The 22,269-nt window shown below is 37.4% G+C and overlaps 2 protein-coding genes and 1 long non-coding RNA gene across 9 annotated transcripts; 2 read left to right on the forward strand and 1 right to left on the reverse strand.

The window, feature by feature from the left end:
• Positions 1-1,802: 1,802 nt before the first annotated feature.
• LOC103329411 (uncharacterized) lies at positions 1,803-22,125 on the forward strand. Of its 6 annotated transcripts, none has more exons than XM_089049758.1 (15): positions 15,478-15,515; positions 15,692-15,776; positions 16,307-16,412; positions 16,557-16,690; positions 16,993-17,031; positions 17,173-17,265; positions 17,365-17,481; positions 17,953-18,048; positions 18,746-18,859; positions 19,548-19,601; positions 19,898-19,945; positions 20,225-20,375; positions 20,892-21,057; positions 21,424-21,493; positions 21,673-22,125. In XM_089049758.1, the coding sequence occupies exons 3-15, from the start codon at positions 16,358-16,360 to the stop codon at positions 21,928-21,930; spliced, it is 1,395 nt and encodes a 464-aa protein (XP_088905884.1). In that variant the 5' UTR covers positions 15,478-15,515; positions 15,692-15,776; positions 16,307-16,357; the 3' UTR covers positions 21,931-22,125. The 6 variants fall into 6 exon arrangements, with proteins under 6 accessions (XP_088905883.1, XP_008230102.2, XP_008230103.2 ...); XM_016793565.2 differs by having other exon boundaries at positions 15,482-15,515; positions 16,307-16,439; XM_089049757.1 differs by lacking the exons at positions 15,478-15,515; positions 15,692-15,776 and adding an exon at positions 1,803-2,080 and having other exon boundaries at positions 16,307-16,439.
• LOC103329448 (receptor like protein 27-like) lies at positions 2,564-5,348 on the reverse strand. Its single transcript, XM_008231923.3, has one exon. The coding sequence runs from the start codon at positions 5,292-5,294 to the stop codon at positions 2,727-2,729; it is 2,568 nt and encodes an 855-aa protein (XP_008230145.2). The 5' UTR covers positions 5,295-5,348; the 3' UTR covers positions 2,564-2,726.
• Positions 11,016-12,837, forward strand: LOC148918200 (uncharacterized). 2 transcript variants are annotated; one of them, XR_016125877.1, is made up of 3 exons: positions 11,016-11,449; positions 12,252-12,362; positions 12,566-12,837. It is a non-coding gene; the product is annotated as an uncharacterized LOC148918200 (long non-coding RNA). The 2 variants fall into 2 exon arrangements; XR_016125876.1 differs by having other exon boundaries at positions 12,281-12,362.
• Positions 22,126-22,269: the final 144 nt, after the last annotated feature.

Below are 22,269 nucleotides of genomic sequence, written 5' to 3' on the forward strand. Positions count from 1 at the left end.
GCGCTTATTCGCTAGGGAAGGCTGCCAGCGAGGCCAGTGCACTGGCCGTAGCCCGGTTGGTGGCGGGTCCCACGAGCCCGAGGAAGCCAAGGGCAAGTCTTGCCGGGCTGAAGTTGGTGGCGTCGGTGGCGGCGTTCGCGCCGACGGAAGTCAAATTTTTACCGCTGGCGTGTAATTCACGCCGCCAACATTGAAAATCTTGTTGCGCTCGGCATGCACGACGCCCATCGCTTAACATCTCCAAGCGGGTGCCACGTGCGCGGCGGGACTCTCATGGAATTTTTCCGAAATCCGGTCCTTTTTTGGCTAAAAATTGCAAAAAAAATCGAAAAAAATCTGAATTTTTTAAAAATACCCAAAAATTCTGTATTTTTTCTCTATAAATACCTAACCAATTTATTTACTTTCCACACTAAAATCTTCATACAATTTCTTCTCCATCCCATATTTTTTACTCTTTACTCACATTATTCACTTTCCACACCAATTCTTCATACAAACTTTTCTCCTTCCAATTTTTTTGTTCATCTCCACTCACATTTTTCACTTCCACACCAATTCTCCATACAAACTCTTCTCCTTCAAATATTTTTTACTCTCTTTCTACTACTTTCCATTTGTATAAAACAAAACAAATGGCATCTTCTATTGAAGTCGGAGGCTCGTGGTCAACGAATGAAGATATTGCGTTGTGTCAATCTTGGGTGAACATTAGTCATGACCCTATCACGGGTAATGAGATGAAGTTTCATCACATGTGGAGCAAAATTCATGGAGAATTTTGTCAAAGATCGGGTTCTATTCGGACCGAAATGGCGTTGTCTAGTAGATGGAAACTTCTTAATAAAGAGTTAGGGAAATGGAGAAATGCCTTGACAAAAGCAAAGGCGAACATTCAAAGCGGTCAAAATTTAACCGATGAGGTAAAATATTTATAATTCCCACTACGTCCTTTTTCTAACTCAAGCAATAAAATCTGACATTTGTTCTACATCAGACGTGGCACAATTTTAGAGGGTGAAAATCTTATCCGAAATTTAATTACAAAAGATTATCAAAATTAATGGTTTAAACTATAAAAAAATTGAAAATAAAGTACAATGAATAGTAATTGCCTTAGACTTGCCCTAGACTTTGCCCTTGTGGGTGGAACCACAAATGCAAAGGCTGACACTATTCACGTGAATAGTAACAGCCCTTGCTTGCCCTTGTCCTAGACTTTGCCCTTGTGGGTGGAGAGTAGGAGTTAGCTGATCACGGTGTGCTGGAGGATTATTCAAATTGTTCCAGCCTCCTGGCCTCCGCCATTGTCTTTCGTTGCACGACGAGTCCCGCCAATGATACAAGGCCCATAGTCAGCCGTTTCGGCTCGAGCCACCGCAGCCACCGCAACCACAACCAGAATTGTCGCCAACAACTTCCGCATTTTTGCTCTTGGTCGTGGGTGTGTTATGGTAAGTAAAGTTAGACTCAACAAATTTATTATATATAAGAATAAGGTGGAAGATAAAATGTGAAGGATATAAAATCAATACGAAATTAACATGACATTTATACATTTTCGATATAACATTGTGTCGTGTCGTGTGGTTTTGTTTCACAAGTTTGGCACGATATTGAAACATTACACCAAATTAACATGTCTTGACACGAATTGGCATCAATATATAATTAAAAATGATAAAATAAGTTTCTTTTAAAGTCGCTTAATTAATAGGTCGTGTTGTGTTGTGTGTTGTTAAACCAAAATAATAAGATACTTTCGTGTTTTAAGAAGGTGACGAGGAAAGGCATCTCTTTCCAATTTGACGCTTCTCATTTTCATCGTCTCTAAATAGTAAATACGAAAATGGTCCAAAAACACGTTTTTGAAGGCGAAACCAAACATGCCTTAAGTTTCAATTTAAATTCCCAAAAATCCCCCTCCCTAAAGTTTTAATTTTCAAAATAGGTCTCTTTCTAATTTCTAATTGCCATTCTACGTCTTCCCTCTGCTTAGTCCACACTCAAACCCCATCAATCTTTTGCACCAGATCAGGTTGGAGATCCAGCGAACCCGTAAAAAGGTTCGCATTGCAAGGTACTTTTGTTTAATCAAAACCCTTCAATTTTTTTTTCTTTTAAAAAGTCTGTTGGATCTGCAAATTAAGCTAGACTTTTTTCACGCCAATTAAAGTTCTCATCTTGATGAGCAGGTCCTTCTTCAACGGTTTGTTGAACAAATCTGCCAGTTGGTCTTGGACTTGTAATACAAAACCTCAACTTCTTTGTCTTTGGAAGACCATGATACAGCACTTGAGCCAACGCTAAAGACCTAACCAAAATTGCTTTTGAAAGTGTCAACAAATCTGTCATTAAATAATGTAATGACTTGGTCAAGGTTATCGTCTTCATATCATATCTATTTCTGAGATCTACCCAAGTTTAAATATATTTAGTTCGTGTTTATGAGCTGAAAAGTCTTGAGCCAGAGTTTATAAGCCATGGTGCACAGAGAGAGACATTCTTGTCAAGCTAACCATTAATCAAAAGTCTTTCAAAGCTAACAACAGACAGACAGAGAAGAACCTCAATAACAGAGTTTGCAATTTAATTACTAGAATTTGATATTAGCAATAAAATTTCGGGTACGTAGCTAGTTGAGAACTTACTCTAAAAACATATTACAACAAACAAATTACACCGCCACGCTTACAAGAATTCAAAACAAAAACACAAATACTTGTCTAATTTCTGTGTCCCCTCCTCGCCCTTGTGCCTCTTGGCTTCTTACTCCTGCTAATCTTCTCTACAAACCATTCATGATTCTTGCTTGTCCAAAAGTTCCCAGCAACCACTCCAACTATTAGACCACTAATAGCTCCTGGCAGAACCACATACCAATCTAGTTCAATTTGAAATCCAGAGTCTTCATCTTCTTCGAAGATTGATGGCAGTAGCGATATTGAGCTCTCACATTTCTTTGACAAAGGCTTTCCACACAGACCTGAGTTTCCTTGGTATGAATCTTCTAGGAATGTATCAAATTGTTGGCCAAGTGGTATAGACCCCAAAAGATAGTTATGGGAGACATTAAAATATGCAAGGAAATTGAGTTGTGCCAAATTACCGGGGATCCTTCCTGAGAGCTGGTTTTGGGAGAGATCCAACGATTCAAGAGCAGTCAAGTTCCCTAAAGATGAGGGGATGTGACCAGTGAGAGCATTGTTGGAAAGGTTAAGCGAAATAAGGGCTCTTAGATTCCCAATGATACCTGCTGGAATCTCTCCTTCAAATTTATTACTTGAGAAATCTATCAACCTAAGCAGATAAGGGGTTTGAAAATAATCCAACTCAACACCTTTTTCAAAAGTCGTGATCGAGTATGAAAAAGCATAGCCGCCTGAGCTGTCTGACATCGAAGAGGCTACAAAATAAGCTTGCTCACTCTTGTCAACAAATTTCATGGAATTCCAGTTCTCTAAGTAGTTAGAGGGCAACATACCTGAAAAATCATTGTTAGATAAATCAATGATGCACAACTTTGGGAAGTCATGGTTAGTTGCAGACTTCCCAATCATGCCATGAAATCCGTTAGACCTCAAAATGAGAATCGACAATGCTGGAAGTGTCCCTAACCAAGAAGGGAAGATGTCACTCATCTGATTGTTTTCAAGGTTAAAAAACTCTAATAGAGTGCAATTTGCCATTGATCTTGGTACCTTCCCCTGTAACTGATTGTAACTCAAGTCAACCATTTTCAAACTACTTTCGGCTGTTGGACATAATTGAGGAATACTGCCATGGAAAGAATTGCTGTTCAGCATAAACATTTCCAAATCACTGGAGTTACCCAAACACTGTGGAAGCATGCCACTGAAGTTGTTGTTGGACAAATCAAGAATGTGCAAATGATTCAAGTTGCAGAACGAGGGCGGAATTTCTCCACTATAATGATTTTCTGCGACCATATAATTTCTGATTGATTGTGGTGGAATTGGCAGTGAACCTTGTATCAGATTAAACATGAGATTTAAAGTAATTAGATTTTTCCATGGAAGAATGATTGGATCTTGCTCAAATCCTGTTAAGAAGTTTTGAGAGAGGTCAAGAGTCAACAAAGTTTCTCTAGTTGCGTTCCACAACCATTTTGGTATTCGCCCACGAATATTGTTTTGACCAAGGTATAGGTCGCTTAATTCGTATTGACTTCTTAAAAACTCTGGGAGCTCTGTTAAGTTGCAGGAACCCAACCTTAGAACTTGAAGCTGTGGAAGAGTAAAACTCAAATTGGTTTTGATATGCAGTGATAACTTGTTGTATGATAATCGAAGTACCTTTAACTTTTTGAGCTGGATAAACTGATCAAACTCAACTAATCCACTCAAGTTATTATAGGCAAGACCAAGAGATTCAAGATTTTTGAGCTGAAAGAGAGACCTAGGAATTTCTCCTTGCAAATTGTTTTGCCCGAGCAATAGAGTAGTTAATTTGGCCAACTTCATAAACCAAGATGGGATTTGACCAGAGATTTCATTAGTGGCCAAGTTTAGATGTTCAAGTTGTGTCAGGTTAGCCAAAAAACATAAGAATTTTCCAGTTATGTTAGCTTCCGTAAGGAGCAAAGTGTGGAGCTTGGTTAGCTTTCCAACCCATGACCAAGAATCAATAACTTGGCCTGTGGAAAAATTATTTGAAACGTCATAATATGAAGACATGTCAAGGTAACGGAGCTGGGTAAGGTTTCCGAGTGAAGACGGAACATGGGGATAAAATTTACAGTTGGAGATGTCCAAGAAATTTAAGGAAAGAAGATACCCCAGAGAAGTAGGCAGTTGGCCAGAAAACCCGGATAAGGAAAGGTTGAGATATGTCAGGTTGGTGAGATCGAGACCCAATCTTGATGGTATTTCAGAGAAATGGAAATCATTATCTGAAAGGTCAAGCCTCTGCAAGTGAACAAGTTGGAAGAGGCTGCTGTTGGAGTTGAGAGAACCATAGAGACAGCTGCTGCTGAGGTCAAGGCCAACAACATGGCCAGACTCCTCATCGCACTCAACACCCTTCCATAAGCAGCAATTGCTCCAATTCTGATCTCCTTCTCGCTTCCAAGATGCAACCTTCGGAAAAGCAAAAGGATGTACAGAAGCAGACTTGTTAACCGTGAAGCTTTCCTTGAATTGAAACAAGGCAGAGCACTCATCAACATGGCCACTTCTCTCTACTGTCTGCACAAATGAAAAACAGTGAGTAACATTGAGTAACAGCAAAACTATACAATGTGGAGAAAAAAGGTTGCGCCATGAAGATCCCATTCCCGTGGAAAGTTTCGTTTGTGATTATCTGTGTTTGTGGCTCCAGGAGAAATGAACCTCCTTTTATAGACACAAGTCAACAACTCATGCAAAATAATCAAAAAACAGGAGATTAGGAATTGAAAAGAAAAATGAGCCGATTAATCTCCATCACTCGAAGACTTGGAGTAAAGTCGTCTGCGTGTAGGTGAAGTGATTAAGGCCTAAAGTCTTTAAAATCTTAACTAATGGTTGAAATTTATTATTTTGTGTTTATCATGCTGAAGTAAGGCATAAAAGTCCTTGAACCAGTTTATACGGCACGGATCACCACCACAGACGTTATTGTCAAGCGCAGCAAAGTCTTAACGTCCTTCCTAAACCTTTTCCGTATTTTCACTCCATTCTCAAAAGTTAATTTTGGGGCACAAATGACAGGACCCGCCCGAATTTCCCGGAACCCGAGAACCTTGCGGAGACCCCGGCATCACCCCACGCCGGGTTCACTCCTTAAATCTATGTCCTCGCTACAGAGAGGATTAAGGGCACGAGACTTCTGCCAAATTTTGCAGAGTCTCCCTCAAATTGAACATTTCCCCAAAATTTCCACCTGCATAAAACACATTTTATAACCCAACCGGCAGCACGCATAATATAATCTCATGCAATTTACACAAATGGCCTCCGGCCTTCAAATGATTCTAGCAGAACTGCCCACCATGTTTTTAAAACAACTTAATACATCAATCATGCATATAACAAATTCAAAATCTATTTATGCACACCTTCACTCACTCATTCCACAGGACAAGCCTCAATTCAACCAAGTTTCAAGACCAACAACAAGGTCCGAACCAATCTCAATAAAACCACCTAAGTGAAGTCCAATCCGTGGCTGCACCTAGTAACTTCAGGCTGCCTACGTACCCTACTAAGGGATCAAGCCACACGTAGCTCTTTCGTATCAATCCTGGCTCCTAATATCAAATAAACCATTACAGCCATACAAATTCATATATTTTAGGATTTATTCATCACAACTCACCAACCACAATCACAATATCACCCCTCATACGTCGGGACGACCCGGCCATGTAGGTCCTGCAACACGCTGGCTAATCCAAAGACGCATGTGACCTCAACACCGGGCCTGGCTACATTTTCACCACCTCACACAATCATATCTCCCCTCATACGTCGGGACGCACCCGCCATGTATGGGGTATGTCAACACGCCGGCTAATTCAAAGACGCGACGACTCAACACCGGGCCCGGCTACATTCTCACCAGCCCTCACACAATCATATCTCCTCATACGCCGGACGCACTCGCCACGATGGAGTGCATCAACACGTTGGCTAATCCAAAGACGTGCGACCACAACACCGGGTCCGCTACATTCTCACCAACCTCACACAATCATATCTCCTCATACGCCGGGACGCACCCGCCACGTATGGGGTCCGCTGTCAACACGCCGGCTAATCCAAAGACGCGCGGCGACTCAACACCGGGCTGGCTACATTCTCACCAGCCCTCACACAATCATATCTCCTCATACGCCGAGGCACACCCGCCAAGTATGGGGTCTATCAACACGCCGGCTAATCCAAAGACGCGCGTGCGACCTCAACACTGGGTCTGGCTACATTCTCACCAGCCCACACACAAACATATCTCCTCATACGCCGGACGCACCCGCCACGTATGGGGTCAACACGCCGGCTAATCTAAAGCGCGCGGGTCGACCTCAACACCGGGCTCGACTACATTCTCACCAGCCCGCACACAATCATATCTCCCCTCATACGTCGGACGCACCCGCCACGATGAGGTCCGCAACACGCCGGCTAATCCAAAGAAGCGTGCGACTCAACACCGACTCGCTACATTCTCACCAGCCCGACACAATCATATCTCCTCATACGCCGACGCACCGCCACGTATGAGGTTTGTCAACACGCCGGTTAATCCAAAGACGCGTGTGACCTTAACACCGGGCCGCTACATTCTCACCAACCATCATATGTTCACTTTGGGCCGCTACATTCTCACCAGCCATCATACTGTTCACTTTGGGCTGACTACATTCTCACCAACCGCACGGGTTTAAAGGCCTCAACATAATCACAATATGGGGGTAGGGTAGTGCGTATAGTACTGTAAACTAACATTCGATCTCTTTATTTACCTTTATACAACCACACAATTAAATATATAAAATATAATTTCTAATCCTATATAAACCTCAACCAATAAAGCATTCCATAAACTCCCGCATTTAAATTCACCAATTTATATCCTAAACCCACAATATCCCTTTAACTCAACAACGCTCAAGACCTGTCACTAAGGTCATTCTAACCCTCCTGGGATGGTAGAACTACAACGAAAGTCTAGCGGTCAACCTAAGGTCAAACTACCCAAACTTGGTCAAATAGGCCCGCGAGGCCCACGACCTCCAAATTATGATCCGAAAGTTCCTATAGGTTCTACAAGGTCTAGGACACACGTCCTGTAAGTTTGGTCCAGATCGGACGGTTGGATCGCTCACGATCGCACGATCGGACGGTCACTAAAACCCTAACCCTAGGGTTGGCATTTCCGGAGTATCCGGGACTCCATTTTACGATCCGTCAAATCCTGCACGATCCTGGTAATACCTAGATCAACATATTATAACTTCAGGACCATCCAACGGTCCAAACTTAGCAAACCCAGAAAATACGCAATATGCGATATCCGTTCGGGACTCTAACGATATCCAAATTAAAATCCGAGCACACATACGCGCTCGTGACAACGAGAGGATCACATTGGGACAAAATGCCCTTTTCTACAAAGTGCCCACGCGCCCCACATGCGCAGGCAACGCGTGGAGTGTCCAAAGCGATACCCATCGCCGGAAAACTTCCAAATCAAGAGTCAAGACTCCTACCCGAGGTAATACACCTAATTTGGAGCCACTTTTGTTCTTGGGCATACCCAAAAACTAACCGGAAGTGGCCGGAATCTCCCCTCGAAATTCGGCCGAAACCCAATTCGTAAATCAAGTTACCTACACTCAAAATTGATGCAATCCTACCCAACAGGCAGCTAGAGCTCGGAAAATAGGTGAGAAACCATACCTCACTTACCGAAATTGGTGGCCGGACGACGGAGAACGAAGCCGGTAGTTTCTATCAAAACCGAGCTTTTCTCCTCGTTTTTCGCGAAATTACGGCGGCCGACGGCGGGCTGGCTGGGGTAGGAAGAGGACGGCGCCGGTCATTTTGGTACCGGCCCGTCAAGTTTGGTGGCGGGAGGAGAGCACGGTCGTCAAAACGTGGCGGCCATGGTGGTGTCGAAACCGAGGAGAGAGGGAGAGAGAGGAGAGAGAGAGAGAGAGAGAGAGAGAGAGAGAGAGAGAGAGAGAGAGAGAGAGAGACGGTGGCAATTCCGTCTTTTTATCAAAAATTCATTTTCCAAATATTTACGATCGTGCCACTGAGCTTCATTCGATCGTAACTCTCTCGTTACAACTCCGATTCGAGCCCACTACGTGCCTACGAACTCATCTCGCCGTGCTATATGCAACGATACAACTGGAATTCCCAAATTCCTTCCGGATAAAAAAATGACTAAAATACCCCTATCCCACGGGTAAATTCTTAATTTCACTCAAATTAATTAAACATGGGATAAATTTGGAGTCACAACAAAAAAATGTTAGATCTAAACACCTAGGCCCGTTTGGTTCACGGATTGAACTTCTTAGGAATAAACTTCCCATGTCTAATCCCATGAGGTAGGAATGAAGGATGTTCATTCCCATATTTGGAAAAGCTAGGAAATTAAGACAAGAAAAAGTAATTTTATCTCATTACCATGTTTGATTTGTGCAGTATTAGGAATGAAACATCGTTCAGTTTTTCAACAATACCCTTACCTTTTTTAAAAAAAAAATATTAGAAGTTATTAATATTTTAACAATCTTTTTCTACTTGCAATACCTGCAAAAACATAAACAAAATAACAAAAACAAAAGTCTGATCATGGGGCCAAATGGATCACGAGGACTATGAAATAACCATGTTCTTATTAAATCAAACCCATATTCGATATCATATATTATAAAAATATAATACGGAATTTTATTGATCCAAACCATCTATTTTGTATATGTTCATTCATATAATATAATGTTAGTATGAAAATTGTATAGTCATTTCCTAGACTCTAGCATAAGTTGGGAATTAGTGTGTGAATATTGTTTACTGGAAGTTTTGGCGCAACACATTCAATCACAGATTTTTGTAGTGTGACTTGATCGATATGAGGAAGATAATTTCATGTAAATCATGCATTCATTATAGGATTCCTAGTTAGAGTTATTTTCAATAAAGTATTTTTATGTTAATCCTATTTTAAATATGATTATATTTTATCTCTTAAGATTACTTTCCTAGTTGGACTCTATTTTGATTTAAGTTAAAATATTAGCATTCTGGTATCATCACTTTGAGTCCATATTGAATCAGAATTCATATTCATAATTGTATTCGTCATCGGTGCACACCTGTAGTCAATAATGAGATAAGTCGCATGTTTTATGTGGCCAAAGTGTGTTGGCCATAGACAACGTGATTGTGTTCTCAGCATACTGTTGCCATTCATTTTCTCCAACAGCAAAGAGTGTATGTGGCCACTAAACTGAGACATTTTGAAGTTTGGAAAGCCAATGTTGGCTTACAAGGGGCAAATTCAGGGTACAAATTTGAAATTTACTCTAGAGATTTAAAGAACTTTAACAGTTGGAAGAACACAATATTTTTGGTGGGTATTAGGTAACTAAAATTGGGCGACTGACATTTAGAAAATAAGAACAATGGGATGGATTGTATATTCGGATTATTGAAGCCAAGGTCTTGAAGGAAAGGCCTACCATGGGTACGCAGTGGAGAAGCCATAAAAGGTTTCTGAGTTATTCAATCAAGTTCAGATTAACTCTAACTTCTGTTGTGGGGAGGTTCCATGGAGATTGTTTATAAAGGATAGCAAAATTCTTCATCCTTATCAACAGTATGTAAGGTTCTGACATGTGCTTAGAAAAAGCTAATTTTGTGGTTGATGCGACAGTTATGAGATATGTGCTTGATTCTCCTTGACTTCGAAAATTTGACTTCCCTATGTGGTGAAATCTTTTATAAACGTTGAGATTTGCAGTCTTGGTGCAATAGAGATTTTAGGCCTAACTTTAGGTGACATTTATCTTTAACAATAAAAAAAAAACCACATTTGAAAATTAGGATACAAACTTCCAGGGGTGGGCATATTAACCGAAAAACCGGAAACCGAACCGCACGGAAGAAAAACCGGAAAACCGAGTTGACTAAAAGTCAACAAAATTGGACGAACCGACGGACGGTTTAAACCGTTCCACCTCGGTTTTACATATGGACGGACGGACAGTCCGATATTTATATATAATATATAATATAAAAATATTATTTTATTAGGTGATTCTATTTTGTTATAATAGAACTGACCATATCTCGATAAAACTAAACCCCTCTTAGTTTACGCGAATTAGGTTTTCCTCTCCCTCTCTTCTCTCTCACTCTCCTTCTATTCTCTCGAGATGCAGATCTCGCCGCCATCGCACAACTCAAGTGACTCCCCAAGATCTCGCCCAAGTCTCTCTCTGTATATTTGTATTTATATCGCCCAAGAGCTCGAAGAGCCTCAAATTTCTTGTGAGCAGTTGTAAGTCTCTCTCTCTCTCTCTCTCTCTGAAGATATGATCATGAATGAATATGTATATGCTTAGTTTAACTGTAAATGTTGTTGAAAAGATGAAGTTTTGAACTTGAGGTGGTTGATTAAAAATCAAGAGTCTGTTGCACATGGATCACCCCTTTTCGGCTTCTTTTTTTCTCCCTATCGGATCTTTGATCAGGTAAACGATCCACACCTTCACTTTCAGTTCTATTAGTCTTGCCTACTTGAACAATCTTGATAGATATTCATTGATCAAAGCTATTAAATTTGTGTTGTAATTTGTAAATCAAAGAACTCAGCTGCCTAGTTACAAGTCACTGGTATCTCTCATCTGGATCATGCTTGTTTCTAGGTTCTTCTAAAGGTTTTTTATCCAACTTGTCATCAGCCTACACCACAACAGCAAGCGCGATAGGTACTCTTTTCCTCTAGGGCTTCTTGGTTATTAATCTTTTATTCAACTAAACAAGTTTAGGGATGGCTGTGATGAAATATTAGGGCTGTTTATTTTGGGTATTTAGGGCTGTTTATTTTGGGGATTCGTTGACATTGGGTATGAGTTGTGGTTGTTGTGATTATGTATATGCTAATGTCTTTACATTAGTCCTTTTTATTCGAGGGGCTGCTGTAAATTTTCAATCTTCATCTTTATTTGGTGCCCAATGGACATGTGAGTTGTGAACATGATGATCTGCTTCTCTTTTTTATTTCTTATAATTGATTCATAAAGATTATTACGTGTGAAGCTTTGTTTTCCTGATAAATTAATTTTTTTATGGAGGTAATATACTTCAAATTTGACTGTGAATCTGTGAATATAACTCCTGGTATCTCGATGTGTATTGTTTACTATATATGTTTTGATAATTATCTATTATGTACTATTTTTTGTCCCTTTTTAGATGAGTTAATGTTTTTCATTTATGCCAAAATACCTTTAAAAGTTCTTAGTCTGTCGTGTTATTTTGAAGGAATATAATATACTTGATATCTTGTTTACTTTTTTAAATTACTGACTCTCCCTCTTTAATTTCCTGTCATATGTTTGTTATTACTCTGGAGTCTAATATGTCTTCATCTTTTTTGTTGCTTGTCTTTGACTGAGCATTTTTCTATAGTTTCATTGGATACGTGTTTATCTACGAAATTTGTGCTTACTACTTGTTTTTTAACTTTAAAAAATTCTCATGTTTCTATGGGACTGGTGGGTTGTTTAGTTTTTAAAAGATCTGGTACTTGGCTTTAGCTTGTTCTAATGGTGGATGGTGTTTTATGCAAATCTTTTGAGGAGAAGAAGCAGTAGTAGTTCACCTCCTCATAAGCCATAGGTAAGCAGTTTAATAGTAGTTTTGATAAATAATTAATTGCATTAATTGGATGGGTTTATCAGTTTATTAGTGCTGCTATGTTGAATCCATTGAGTTAGGTATTTGTTCTTAGTTTGATGTGATTTAATGATGTATACTATTAATATATGTATATATATAGTTGCATTTTTGCCTAATGTTTTAATGTGTGTTTTTATTTGTAGATCGTGCAATTTTACCGGCACCTACCAACTCAAGTCCTTCGTTTCAGTGATAATTTAATATGTGAAGCCTTTGTTAGTGTTATATGTTAATTTTTGGCTTGTATTTCAAATTTGGTTTGTAATTTAATTATTAATTTTTACATTGAGATATAATTCTTAAGATTGTATGTTTGGTTTGGATGACCATGTTTTGTATTTGGAAGTTAGGATGGCATGTAGAAATTATTTTAGGCCAACTTTTTATACGAATGTGAATAGGGTCTTATATGCTACTACAGCCCACGAAGAAACGAATTTTTTTATTTTTTATTTAAAAAAAGTAAAGCCAAACCGTTCAAACTGAAAACGGACCAATCGATTCGTCTTGATCCGGTTTTTCTTTATTTTTTAAAAACCGAACGGACCGGACCGGATGAATGATCGGTTTTGGTTTCGAGTTAAGCTCAACCGGGCCGAACCGCGCCAGCCCTACAAACTTCTATATTTAATATCAGCATACTACCGAGTTCACATAGAAACTAAACCAATAGTTAATTTGTCACCACACTCAGGCGGAACCACACTAAGGGCTACAATATAGCCCAGTGTGGTTTTTTAAGGAAAAAATATAAAACTTATATATATATTTAACTTATTTTCAGTATTAATGCGGTGTACAGATTACCTTATTTTCATTTTCAACATTTAAGTAAATGTCTTTGTCATTTTACTTTTATTTATTTTTATATTACTCCATTTACTTAAGTTTACAATGTAAATAAGGAAGTACCCTCATTTGGATTCAAATAAAAATACTAGAAAATCAAATTCCCACTAAATCAAAATATGAAAAATCGGTTTTAGTGCAAAATACGATTTAGGCTAAAAATAATGGCTCATTAAGTCAATATATACTTCATACTAAAATCCCATAAAATCAATTTTTCTTATTTGATGTGTAAGGAATAAAAGCCGCCAAAAATTATTTTAATAAAATGATTATTTCAAAACTCATTTTTCATACTTAGTCAATATTTTTACATAAAATAACTTTTCATCTATAATATGAATGCATGAAAGAACCTAAGATCAATCTAGGTAAAAAAATCTTAGATGTTCAATCCACTATGGTATTAAACCTTATTTGGTTTATGTTAAAACTTATTGAAAATTAGTCTATGGAGCTATGAACTAGCTTGGTTTATATGATTTAATGTTTACTTTTATTTCTAGAAAGACTATAGAAATTGTAAGTACCAAAAAAAAATAATCACTACATTTTAAAGCTAATAACTTTAGCTAGCCCACCCGTTGAAAAATTTCTGGTTCCGCCCTTGACCACACTTTCACATAATTGATGTCATAACTCTACTTGATCTCACATATTCATATAATTTACTGATCATAAGACATCATAATAAAACCTTTCTACCATAGGCACCCAATCACTCACCATACATATGGAACATTAACAATTTCTTCTTCATCTTTTTTCTTGTACCCTTTAATTTGCACACTCACGCAACCCTAGTTAATAAGATAATATTATTCAGGACCTGTACCCAAGAGAAAAGAAAGAAAATAAAAATATATTTTATTTATAAATTGGGTACATTAGTGTGGAGGTTGTTGATCATAGGCCTACGTAGGATGATGGTTCTATTTCTGGAATATCATGAACATACTCCGCGGAATCAAGAGTAGGAGTTAGCTGATCAGGGCTGGGTGCTGCTGGAGGATTATTCAAATTGTTCCAGCCTCCTGGCCTCCGCCATTGTCTTTCGTTGCACGACGAGTCCCGGCCAATGATACAAGGCCCATAGTCAGCCGTCTCGGCTCGAGCCGCAGCCGCAACCACCACAACCACAACCAGAATTGTCGCCAACAACTTCCACATTGTTGCTCTTGGTCGTGGGTATGTTATGAGGCAAGTGACACTAACTTTCTAAAAAAGAAAAGTAATTCTATTAAATGAAACTGATGAGGTTTAAAAGATGTAAGTTACTATTTTTATTATTTGTTAAATACTCTGCAATTTGTTGTAATTGACACAATATTTTTTTGGTGGGTATGTATGGTAAGTAAAGTTAGACTCAACAAATTTATTTATATATAAGAATAAGGTGGAAGATGAAATGTGAAGGATATAAAATCAATACGAAATTAACATGACGTTTATAAAATTTTGACACAACATTGTGTCATGTCGTGTTGTTTTTGTTTCAAAATTTTAGCACGAGATTGAAACATTACACCAAATTAACATGTCTTGACACGAATTGGCATCAATATATAATTAAAAATGATAAAATAATTTTCTTTTAAAGTCGCTTAATTAATTGGTCGTGTTGTGTTGTGTGTTGTTAAACCAAAATAATAAGATGCCTTGCTGTTTTGGCGTGTTGACTGGATCTTTTCAGCTGTTAAGGCTTTAGGGTTTTGTTGGGCCTGTCTTGTTGTTGAACTTCTTGTATTTGTTTTGGGCTTTTGGCTTTTACTCCTAAACTTTTCGTCAAAAGTTAATTTTGGGTTGATTTAAGTTTTTATGTTTAAATAGTGGTTTTTATAAATACATATCTACGTTTATTTATAAATTTGTATATAGTTTATTTACCCAAAATGGAAACGACACCGTATACATTTTCCGATACTTTTGTGTTTTAAGAAGGTGACGAGGAAAGGCATCTCTTTCCAATTTGACGCTTCTCATTTTCATCGTCTCTAAATAGTAAATACGAAAATGGTCCAAAAACACGTTTTTGAAGGCGAAACCAAACATGCCTTAAATTTCAATTTCAATTCCCAAAAATCCCCCTCCCTGAAGTTTTAATTTTCAAAATAGGTCTCTTTCTAATTTCTAATTGCCATTCTACGTCTTCCCTCTGCTTAGTCCACACTCAAACCCCATCAACCTTTTGCATCAGATCAGGTTGGAGATCCAGCGAACCCGTAAAAAGGTTCGCATTGCAAGGTACTTTTGTTTAATCAAAACCCTTCAATTTTTTTTCTTTTTAAAAAGCCTGTTGGATCTGATCCATGCTCAGCTTTTCCAGTTATACCTCTCTGCATTTGCTTCGTTCTGGTGTTTTCTTACTTTTTGCTGAATTTTGGGGAACTGGGTATCCATTGGTGTTTCTGGGATTTTAGGATTTTTGGTGGGAACTTGGATTTGGGTTTTGAGAAGCTATGTTCATGAAGTGCTTTGGCGAATTTGGCAGACAATTTTGATAAGGTGGTTTGCTTAATTCGCATTGTTATAGTTTTTTGATGCCATGGGATTGGTCGGGTTTTGTTGATACATCTAATCATATGTTGAATTAGGTGATGGTTTTTCATAAAGACAAGAGTCTTTAGTTAGCCCTTCAATGCTGGATGTTGGAGGGATCCTAATTTTAATAAAGTGTTTTTTTTTTCGGACGAATTTTTTTTAATTAAGTGTTAAGCTCTTAATGTTGTGGTTAGTTCTTCTGTTGTGGCTCAGATGCATCGCTCTGATTTGTTTTTTTTTCTTAAGCTGCATTAGTTATTGTATCACATCAGAGCTGTGGAATAATGAACTTGGTTATAGATGGCGTACAGGATTTCAAAACATTTAGCTCCATTTATGTTTTCCTTCTAGTAACTTTTGTATCTGTAAATCACTATTTTGTTCTACTTCTATTTGACATCCCAACCTCCCAAACTTTAAGGCAATTGCTTCCAAATTCTTTTGGTAGCTTTGGAAGCATATTTTATATTTCCCTGTGATTTCATTTTCTGCAGGTTCTTGGCTGGCTACGTGGCGGAAAAATTTCCTAATTGCTAGTTTTATCTATGTTTGGAGGTCTTGCGACAGTTCCTTCCAATAGTCCACATTTAAGAAAGTCGGGTAGCAGACCTGTTGTCTCTGATCTGGGTACAATTAGTGTTTGGGTTATGACTTATGAGTTCTGTGGTTACTGTTTAGATATATCTACCTTGGGGTTTTGTTTGTCCTTCACTGTCTTAATAGTTAAAGTAAAAATTCTTTCAGGTATAAGTGATAACGAAAATGGTGCTGAGGAGGGTTTCTTGAATCTGACAGAAACAAACGATATGAAGGGTGGAAGCATGCCAATTAGTACAGCTGCAATAATGCCATCTCCAGCTTTGTTATGGAGATTCAAGGTTTCGTTATTTATAATATTTTTGTGTATTTCTAATATATATTTTTCCAGTTATTTCCTGCTTTTTGCTAGATAATTGTAAATTTCTCAACCTGGTAGAAGAAGGAAATTTAAAATTCTGAAATAGATTGCATGGATCACCAAAGTTTGATTGAATACAAGTGGTCATTTCTTCTCTGCTTCATTGAGAGTATTTTTGATAATTAGGATGGGTTTTTACTTGATAGCAAGCCAGATATATGTTTTCTCATATTCTATTTGTTTGCTTTCATTTTCTGGTTTCTAAGTTGATCTGGTATGCAGGTCCTACTGTTCTTTGTCTGGGGTTTCATTTGTTGCAAGGTCAGTTCTATATAATCCTGTTTTTACTACTGATTGTAGGATCTGAATTTAATGCCATAAGAAGTGACAATAACCAAAAAATACATTAATATTGATCATGCTGCAAGGATGTTGTTACCAAACTACCCTCTAAATTTGCAGATTGGATGGGATTCTGTCATGAGGATGAGTGTGGATCTGCGAGATTTATTTCTATATGAGGCTTTTTTGTATTATAATCCTCTACTTCTTGTGGTTAGTTATGGTTTCTTATTCAGAATTGACTATCCTATCATACTTTTGCATTCTATATCCTTATATTGACATCTTTTCCTCTGTTTTTTATATGTGCAGACTATGATGGTTTGGTTTTGGGGAATTAATCTATGGGTGTTTGCTCAGGCCAATGTCAATTATGCAAAAATTTTTGATCTCGATCAAAATCATCTGACCCACAGAGAAATATGGAAGGTACCAGTGCGTTAAGTCAGTCATCTTGAGTCATTAGCCTAAGAGTTATTTTCTGGTGCTGTTGTCATCCAGGACTTTAATGGTTATGCTATACAAACATAAGGCTTGTAATGCATAGTTTGTATTTTCATGTTTCTTATGGAATTATATTTTTCATCTGTTTTGACTGTGTATAGTGGCATTTTTGTTAACTATTCTTTAATTTAAAGGTCAGAAGTCATAACATATAGCTTTCAATGCCTTTTTTTTAAATATATTAAAAAAACATATCTTCAATTGTGCTGTTGGAAGAAAAATAATTGTGAGGAGCATACTGCATTTTAGTTATTTCTGTTAATAGGAGGTTGCATGTTTTCTTTATGGAATTCTGTTGGTCAACTACTTTTGGCATATCTGCCATTGATTTTTTTCTCCTTCTTTTTACCTCCTGTTTCATTGATTCACTCTTACCATTCAATATGCTATTTGCAGTGTGCCACATGGATGACAATTGTTGTGCCAACAAGCATGACAGCATATCTTTATCTTTATTCACATGGAGAAGTGTCACTTGCTGCATCGCAACCAGTGTAATAGATGCATCCAGTCTCATTGTTGTAGACATGACTATTATATTATGTATTCAATACTAATTTCATACATATATATATATATATATATATACACATGACTATTATAAATAAAAGGGAAGGGTACTACAGGAGACTTGGCAGTACATTGCCACCCCAAAACTGCTATTGCAAAGCGTGCTTAACTTTGTGACTGGAAAAAGTGGTTCCAATTGTTTTTGTTAATATCAAGTGAAATTTCTTTATTGAGCACTTCTGTAGGCATAATTGTAAATGGAAACTAGTGGTGGGCAATGAAGTTTATGCATGTTGAAGACTTTGCTTTTCCTGTAATGACTGAGTTTTATGCTTAAATCTTTTTTATTTTCAATATTCTGTTTATATATGTGTTTACCTAAAATTCACAAGATTTATGAAATACTTATATAAGTCCACTTTCATCTGTGATTGAAAAAACGAAAGTTTAATTGTTTGAATAATCAGGCTTTTCAAAAGAAATTGTTTGAATGACCAAAGTTTCCAAGCTAAATGATGTATTCCAGTGCATAGAATAAATGGTGCAGTTATATTTTTATGATTGTTTATATTATCTGCCTAACATTATTTATCATACTGACAATGTCAATGCCCATGTTTTGCCTTCCTTCAATTAGTATCTTGTAATTATGCTAAGTTTTACATACATTCTCCTGCAGGTACTCTTATATGCTGCTGTTGCAATGATTTTGATATTCCCTTTTGATATTTTCTATTTGTCATCTCGCTTTTACTTGTTAAGGACTCTTTGGCGCATAGTTCTCCCATTACAGGCAAGTTTGTTTCTTTCAGGACAAATCTTTGCTCCTTTTCCTGTCTGTTGTTTTTGTTTCCTACTTACTGGCAAAATACTTCTCACAATGCTTGTTTATCTTTTGGAATTTGAGCTAGAAAACTGTGAAGGAGAAAAAGTTTGTTAAGTGGTCATATGATTTCCCTTGTCATGCAAAACCTCTAAGAAGCTTAGAGTTTTATTTTCCTAATGTCTATTTATGTTGTTAAGAAGGTTCAGTTTCTACAAGGCCAAAGTTATCATTTTGCCTCATGATTATTCCCTGTACTAGAGATGGTTCCCTACTTTGTCTGGATATATGTTCAGCACTGTGAACAGGATGTGACTAATTGATTAGGGTTTTCTCAGAACTTGAATGTATGAAATACGGATTTTATCATGCTAACTTTTGCTATGATTGCTAATGTGGGTCCCATTGCATGCGTAGCCGCTGTACGTATTAGAAACTATGTTTCACTAATCAATCATCAATGAGAGTGAAAAGTGAAAGTTGAACTTTATCCTCTTATAAATTTCCCAGAATGGCAGCACTGCAGAGCCAAACCAATTACTTACTTCCAGTTGCTTAGGAATGGAGTTTATATTCTGTCTCAACTAGTGCTTTGAGTTTTTTGTTGTTTGTGTGTAGGATGTTTAATTAATGTTTGTTACTTATTTGCCGAATACAGGCAATATCATTTTCTGACTTTTTCCTGGCCGATATTTTGACCTCCATGTCCAAGGTATGCATCCTATGTTTAATTTTATCATTATCCAAGTCATTTCACATGAGTGTAATCTTTGTGATATATTAAACATGTTGATAATTGTGTAGTGTGTATCTATGTACATTCTTGTGTTTCTTTTCTTTTTAAATAATTATTTATAGAAGTAGAATATAGTTGTTGATTAAGGAATTATAGTATATATGGTTAACCTAATAGGAGTGCAGAATCAAGAAATGCTTTGGCATTTGTGATGAGATTTCTAATTTCCCCTATGCTTTTCTATTCTGATTATGATTGTCATTTCTATGCAGGTGCTTTCAGATTTGGAGCGATCAGTATGTCGAATGGTCCATCGACAGGTTAGGGTTTCACTTTTGAGTTGGGATTCTTCGTCTATGCCTTTTGCTTTAATTTTTCTCTTTTCTGCTGATGAAAAATAAAACTTTATTCTTTCATATCTACTTATAATAATCTTTTGTCGATTTTCATTTTTTTAATTTTCTATTGTATTATTGAGATCACGTGACAGTCCTGCTGCAATCCTTTCGGTTCTTGTTTGACTTTTGTTTGTTAAAGAGATATTGGTGATACTTCACTTTTCTTTTCTTTTTTCTCTAAGACGTTTTCTTTGAAAACAGGTTGCCACTATTGCATGGTTTGAAGCTGACTCCGTTTGTGGCAGTCACTCTGTTGCAATCCCCTTGGTTCTTGTTTTGCCTTACCTTTTTCGTTTGTTCCAATGCCTTCGACAATACAAGGATACTGGCGAGAAAACAACCCTTCTAAATGGTATGCTCACTTGGCCACTTTTCTTAAATGTTTCTTTTTCAATGTTTTTATCTGGCCTCAAATTTTTTCCTCAATTCATTTGGACATGTTTCTTCTCCTCCTCAGAGCCTCAGTGGCACTCATCCATGTTTTTGAGACACTTGGAGAATTTTGGTTTTGCACTGCTATGTAAAATAAAATATTACAAAAACCATTAAACACATCCTATTATCTAGACAGTTAGTATATGCGAATTTAGTTTTTGATCTTGCAATAGGTATTCTGTTCCCCTTCTCTTAATTAAAGTTAAGTTTGCAAGTACTTTTAATGGTCTCTGTAATTTCTGTTTTACTTCTGTCAATTCTCAACGTTTCACTTTTGCATTCACAGATAGAACTTTTATGCATGTTACATTTTCATTTGCAACTGTGATAAACGCAACCGTGCCAACTGTATTATTTGCATTGTATGCTATTGAAGTATTGATTGATTTGTTGCCTTCATTGCAGTACTAAATTTATCTGCTTCTGATTTCAGCTTTGAAGTATTCAACTGCAGTACCTGTGATTTATCTTTCAGCCCTTAAATATCATGTCTTTCCTGAGAAGTGGACAAACTTTTATCGGCCCCTCTGGCTTCTATCAGGTGTTTTGAACTCTTTGTACTCTTTCTACTGGGACGTGACTAGAGATTGGGACTTGAGGTAGGTGAAATGCTTTTTATTTCACACAATATTAATAGTAGATAAATGCTGAACTTGTGACCTTTAATATTTCACATTTGTTCCTATGTCACCTTAATCAACATGTTAACAAACTGCTGGAATGAAATATCCATCAGATACAATTACCACACAATCACTGCTATATGCAACCAGATTTAGAATGAACTCATGTCATACAACGAGGGAACTTAATTTTTTATGTCGTTTGATGATGGTTTGCTTCTTTGTAAATCAGTGATAAATGTTCCAGGACATATTGGAACACAGATTATTCATGCTTTCAACTTGTTGCATCATTAATATCATTTTGCCATGCCCTCTAAATATCTGATTTCCTTTTGTCAGTGGTTTCACTCGGATTTTCAAGTTCGGCAAAGCACATCTCTTGTCAAACCTCATACATGGACGGAAATGGGTAAGTATATACCATCTACTGGTGTCAGTAGTAGTATTACACAAACTAATTATTTGACACATTGCCTGGTTGGTTTTGGCTCCTTAATCCCATGCAAGGTGGCCTTGACACTCCTATGCAAACCAAATGACTCAACTTGTGACTTGCCTTGAAATTATTTTATGTGAAATGTGTTGCAGGTTTACTTCTGGGTGATAAGTAGCAACTTGATTCTGCGTTGTACCTGGACATACAAGCTGTCTTCCCATCTTCGCCACAATTACCTTACCGTGTTCGCAATCACGGCCTTGGAGATTTTCCGTCGCTTTCAATGGGTTTTCTTCCGTGTAGAAAACGAGTGGAACAAGATGAACTCTAAGTCAAACATTCAGCTTTCCATGAGCGACACCGCAAATGAGGAAGAAAGATTACTTGTTTCTAATGGCCACAATGTATAGGCCGTTAAGAAGTTATTCTCTTCCTCTAATCATCATTCCTAGCTTTGTATAATTTTTTTCCCTAGTGGGATTGCTCATCGCCTTTTTCAATTTCAATTTACATGAACAAATGAAAAACGTTTCTTGTTTATAAAATGAATAGGTTCATCATTTCAACAGTGAGGAGATAATGTATACGTCACTTCATTTTGTGAAACAACATTTGTATAATGATGCCTTTGTCTTTGCTTAGAACGTCTAAAATTTTGGGATCTGCCCCTTCGCAATTCAATTCTAGGAAGTTTCCCTTCAAACCAAATCAATTGGCACCACTTATTTCATGGGTTTGGTGCTGGCCAA

This window comes from Prunus mume, linkage group LG4, assembly GCF_029339155.1.
Source record: "Prunus mume cultivar Tortuosa linkage group LG4, ASM2933915v1, whole genome shotgun sequence".
Classification (NCBI taxonomy): Eukaryota; Viridiplantae; Streptophyta; class Magnoliopsida; order Rosales; family Rosaceae; genus Prunus; species Prunus mume.